The 5,450-nt window shown below is 53.0% G+C and overlaps 2 protein-coding genes across 2 annotated transcripts; both read right to left on the bottom strand.

The window, feature by feature from the left end:
* On the bottom strand, positions 1 to 1,979 carry LOC109744738 (uncharacterized). The gene has a single exon (XM_020303888.4). It carries the CDS (start codon positions 1,853 to 1,855, stop codon positions 80 to 82), a length of 1,776 nt encoding a protein of 591 aa, XP_020159477.3. The 5' UTR covers positions 1,856 to 1,979; the 3' UTR covers positions 1 to 79.
* Positions 1,980 to 3,475: 1,496 nt separating this feature from the next.
* LOC109744739 (probable 3-hydroxyisobutyrate dehydrogenase-like 1, mitochondrial) lies at positions 3,476 to 4,858 on the bottom strand. Its single transcript, XM_020303890.3, has one exon. The coding sequence runs from the start codon at positions 4,802 to 4,804 to the stop codon at positions 3,776 to 3,778; it is 1,029 nt and encodes a 342-aa protein (XP_020159479.1). The 5' UTR covers positions 4,805 to 4,858; the 3' UTR covers positions 3,476 to 3,775.
* Between the last annotated feature and the right edge of the window lie 592 nt (positions 4,859 to 5,450).

Genomic DNA, 5,450 nt, shown 5'->3' with positions numbered 1-5,450 from the left:
GAAACAAAAGTTCATCCTTAATGGGAGTACAAGAAAACAAATATTAATAACTATGTTATGGATGAAACATGGAACATCCTTACACAGGAGAGATGCTAGGCTTCTCAGTTACAGGGTGGACATTCTTTCCAGCCAGATGATAAAGCAAAACTCCTGCTGCCACACTAACATTTAAGCTCTCTACTGCAAGGAATGATTTCATATCTTGACTACCTGAATAATTATCACCTTCTTCCCCTATATCTGCATCTGTGGCATCTATTTCTTCTTCTACAACAAATCCATCAGCATTACCAGCAATTTTGACCAAATGTGTGCAGGACCGTTCAACCAGGGGCCTCAGACCAGTGCCTTCACTGCCCAACACCAGAATTGTTGGCTCCCCTGTGGTAACTTCAGAGAGAGGTATAGCTTTTGGAGCGACGGTACCACCAAGAACTCGCCACCCATTTTCAGCTGATGAAGACAGAAACTGCATCATGTTCCTACACGAAAGCAGCTCAATCAACTCAAGCGAGCCTGCACTAGCTTTGCTCACTACTCCACTTAATGGAGCAGAGTTCTTAGCGCACAAGACAACACCCTCTGCACCAAAGAAGTAGGCTGATCTAATTATGGCTCCCAAATTCTGAGGGTCCATAACCTCATCCAAAGCTATCCAGACCGGTGCCTTGCCACCATGAACCCTGACTCGTTCCAACTCCTTAGTATTCACCATTTCCAAGGGTGATGCATCAAGCACCAGACCTTGATGTGGACGGTTATCCACCACCATGTTGAGGTCATGCTTTGACGCCTCAATAACTTTAAGCCCGATAGTTTCTGCCATCAGCAGCACCTTCTCAATCCCCCTTTTGTCCTTCTTCTTCTTGTTGCTCCTACTCAAATCCATTCCTTCCTGTGTGTACAATGCATAAAACTCCCTCCTCCCAGCCGTGAGAGCCGCAAGTACCGGCCCAACGCCATAAACCCCCTCCCCAACCATCTTTGGCACTGTCGATTCCCCCACCTCCTTCCATGTCTTCCTGCCCCAGTCCTCTTGCTTGTTCCACCGCCTTACATCTGGCTGGTTGAACCTCTCCCCTCTAAACCTCTCACCACGATCCTCTTGCTTGTTCCACCGCCTCACATCCGGCTTGTCAAACCTCTCACCACGGTCCTCTTGCTTGCTCCACCGCCTCACATCCGGCTTGTCAAACCTCTCACCACGGTCCTCTTGCTTGCTCCACCGCCTCACATCCGGTTTGTCAAACCTCTCACCACGGTCCTCTTGCTTGTTCCACCGCCTCACATCCGGTTTTTCAAACCTCTCAGCACGGTCACGGGACCCTTCATCCGTTGCCGCGTTTCGCCGGAACTTATCCTTAATCCGCCCCCACTTGGGATTGTCAATTGGTTCATTCTCCTCCCCTCCAATTCCCCCCTCCTTGTATGAAACGCTATCTTCCAATGTCTCTACTCGCGCACTGTGGTCGCCTTTAGAGAAGAACTTATCAGCGGAGCTCTCCCACGAGGAGGAGCGTCCGGCGCTAGTCCTTGCGGTGGGGACGCCGCTATCGACGCTCCCGGCGGCTAGCCAAGGGAGCGACCTCCCGCCGCTGCCGACCGAATCAGAACCATCTGGTGCAGTGGAGAACGAGACCCTATGTACCAGGCCGAAGCGCGAGGGATCTCGCGGCGTAGTCGCCGCCCTGGTGCTCGCACGGGTGGCGGACGGACGAAGCGCAGGTGAGGAGGTAGCGGACTTAGAGAAGTACCCGGCGCGGAGGAGACCGGCGAGGAGGGCGCGGCGAGGCGAAGACGCTCCCGCGAGGAGCGGTAGGGGCTGGGACTTGGAGAGGCCGGAGTGGAGCATGGCGCGGCGGCGGAGCGTAGGGTTTTGATTTGGGATGTGGGGTTTTGGGCGGCGCGCGGCCCTCGCTCGACGAAATGCTTCGGCGAGGATGACGCGCTGAGATGAGAAAGGGGCAGTTTTTGGCGAGGCACCCCACAGTTTACCATTATTAATTTGTCAACTGGATCCTTATTTAGGGCCATCGAGCAAATTTTATTTTGTACATTTGTCACCTGTCTCACTAGCACCCCCACAAATCCATAATATGTATTCTTATCCCTGAATAGCCCTTTTTAAAACTTATTAAGCACACCATTTGCCCATCAAAGTGGTGCTGAGCCATCACTACGCTGTATTAGACATGCCAAACGGTTTGACATGATTCTAAACAGCCAGATGTAAAACGGTTTTCGCTCGCTCGCTCCGAGAAAAGCGGATCAAGGCGATTCCATCTGCCCCCAACCACACCGGCCTCCAAGCCGTTTGCCGCCGGTCCCTGCCTCCTCCGTTCGCCGCTCCGGCGGCCGGAGGGGGTGGGGACCCTGGTGCTTCGACTTAGGTTTGTAGTTAGGGTTGGCCTAGTGCTTCCTTGAGGCGTTGTTTCCATAGAGGAGATGGCGCCGCGTCGGAATAATTTGCCTCTACTCTTCCTCCATCTCGTTGTCGCTGCAACTGGTGGCGTCGAGGGGCAGATGGCTTGGTCGTCTCGCCGATCTCGGGATCCGGCGAGGTTCGTGTCTGGTGGTCGGTCGACGGCGCTCTCGCGGGTGGTGGTCGTGTCGTCTGCTGTAGTTGTGTTTACTGTCTTGCAGTTGGGTGCGTGGATGACGGCAGGCGGCGACGTTCCTCTTCTTCGACTACATCGGATGAAGTTGACGGCGTCGAGATCTGGTGACCATGGGGAAGATCCCCGGCCTACGTGCCACAAAGACTCGGTCTCGTCGCTTGCGGCGACCCGCTTCATCAGCTCAAAAAGCATCTTTGTATGTGGTGGTGCTCTCCCAGATCTGGGTATGGCGGCTGTTCTCATCTTCTTCCGGCGTTGCCATGGTGGTGGCGGAGGACGTTTGTGGACTATGTTTCGGCAAGGCACGAGTTTCTTCAAGGGTGGAATAATAGTTTTACCTCTTGTAGAATTCTTTGTGCAGAGTTGCTTGACAAGTATTTGTGTCTCGTATGGTGCCATATGTGTAATCTATGTAAACAGATTGTCAAGTGAAATATATGGTTGCTTAAAAAAAACAACCAGATGTGGGTATAAATTTTTGGAGATGTCTGTAAAGCAACTAAGCTTAGACCGTGGCGATGACGGTGGCGTGCCTTTGGCTCGTTCCAGTGCTTGTAGTCGTCGGTAGATGGCCCATGGACCTCGTTTTATTTTTTTATTACCTCTAGTGTTCTCTGTAGTGTCATGATGTTGATTATGAATAGATCAAAAATTTCTTCTGAAAAAAATGTGCTGCTTAGACAATATTGTACTATTATGGCATGATAAATTCGAAATATTTGAAGGTGTTATGTGTTGCGAAGTACTATTGCAGATAACATTTCTTGTCAATAGTTAACTGATTATGCTGTTTTTTATCTGTTTGCTAGTTAGACTGATATGGCAGGGATGTCATCTGAAGCAAGAAAAACACATTGAGGCAAATATAAGTTATATAACCCGTTAACAAAGGGTGAGCTCATTGAATATTCTAGTTTCACTGCCAAGTAGATCGGCATTCACTACAGGCTGATTTGCCAAATAGGAGTAGTTGAATACTATCAATACAAGTGAAAAACTCCATTTTTGCAAATCTTATTTGAACCTTTGAGCACTGTAAAACATGAACAGGCAGAGCATGCAGAAGTCCCATAATACACAAGGGAACAACAGCAGAGGAGACAATTCCTCATGTTGCATTGCATCAACCAAACTCTTGTAGGCTTTCACAGTTTTCACTCCCCTTTCTTGTCAAGGCAGGTGTTGTTGAGCCGCTCGACTGCCAGTATCAGCGCCTGCGTGCCGAGCCCGCCCTCGCCGTGGGCGAGCAGCGACACGTAGAGCTGGTGCGCGAGCGCGAGCCCCGGCAGCGCCAGCCCCATGGTCTGGCACTCGGACAGGCAGATCCCGAGGTCCTTGACGAAGTGCCGGACGTAGAACCCCGCCGCCATGTCGCGCTCCAGCATCCGCTTCCCGTACAGCTCCAGCGACTTGGACCCCGCGGCGCCCGTGGAGATGGCCTCCAGCCACTTGCCCACGTCCAGCCCGGCCTTGTGCGCGTACACCATGCCCTCCACCAGGCCCACCATGGTGGACGCGATGGCGATCTGGTTGCCCAGCTTCGCGCGCTGCCCCGCGCCCGGCCCGCCCATGTAGAGGGCGTTGCCCATCAGCTTGAAGAGGGGCGCCAGGCGGGCCACCACGGCCGCGTCGCCGCCGGCGAAGATCGAGAGGCAGGCGTTGCGGGCGCCCCGGTCGCCGCCTGACACGGGGGCGTCCACTGCGGCGCAGCCGGCCCCCGCCGCGGCCGCGGCTATCTCGGCGGCGAGTGTGGGGTCGGAGGTGGTCATGTCGACGAGGACGCCGCCTGGGGCGAGGCCTGCGAGAGCGCCCGTGGAGGGGTCGAGGGAAGTGGAGCGGACGTCGGAGGGGAAGCCGACCATGAGGAAGATGACGTCAGCGGCGGCCGCGGCGGCGCGCGGGCTGTCCACGAGGCGGGCGCCGCTAGAGACGAGGCCCTGAGCCTTGGAGGGCGTGCGGTTGTATACGGTGAGCGCGTAGCCGGCGGCGAGGAGGTGGCCGGCCATGGACTGGCCCATGACGCCCGTCCCCACCCAGCCGATGCGTGTGGTATCCGGAGAGATCGGACGGTCGGAGACGCTCCCGGCGGTGTCGGACGACGACATGGCTGCTGTGGCGGCGGCGGTAGCAAGCGGAAGGCGTGGGCGGCGGCGAGCGAGAGATCGGGAGATGGAGGCGAGCATTTGGGGGCGGAGTGCCGGCCTGATAATTGATAAAATTATCTGGACGTGCTATGAATTGTCCCAAATGCCCTCTGTTGTTGCCACATCAGCAGATAAGGGCACCTCGCGTGAGGCCATAATAGCAGCCAGGTACAGTGCACCGCCTGTCCATTCTCGAGAAATGTCATTTTTATCCCCCACATCATGTGAAGATCGCATTGATGATACTCCCTCAGTTCCCAGACATTCGCCTTTCTAGAGATTTCAATATTTCAATAAATGACTACATACGAAACAAAATAAGTGAATCCACACTGTAGAATATGTCTATATACATTCATATATGATAGTTCATTTGATTTAAAAAAAAACAAATATTTAAGAAATGGAGGGAGTACAACTATACAATCAGAGGTCATTCTACAGATTGGATGATGATACAGAAGGCAGTTCGGCTTTTGCCAATGACAACCCACCGAACACGCAAACCGTGAAGAGCTGCTTAGACGATCAAGTCATTTTTTATATCAATGACCGCATGTTTTAGTTACCATCAACTTAATGACCAAAACTATCTATCGACGCGTTTGATTCGAACTATTGTAACGTATTCCGTTATGGTATCGGGAAGCTCTGCATCCAAATTTTTCCCACGAAATACATGAAT

The sequence above is a fragment of the Aegilops tauschii genome, chromosome 3 (genome assembly GCF_002575655.3).
Source record: "Aegilops tauschii subsp. strangulata cultivar AL8/78 chromosome 3, Aet v6.0, whole genome shotgun sequence".
Taxonomy (NCBI): Eukaryota; Viridiplantae; Streptophyta; class Magnoliopsida; order Poales; family Poaceae; genus Aegilops; species Aegilops tauschii.
This window is presented reverse-complemented; position numbering and strand designations above follow the sequence as displayed.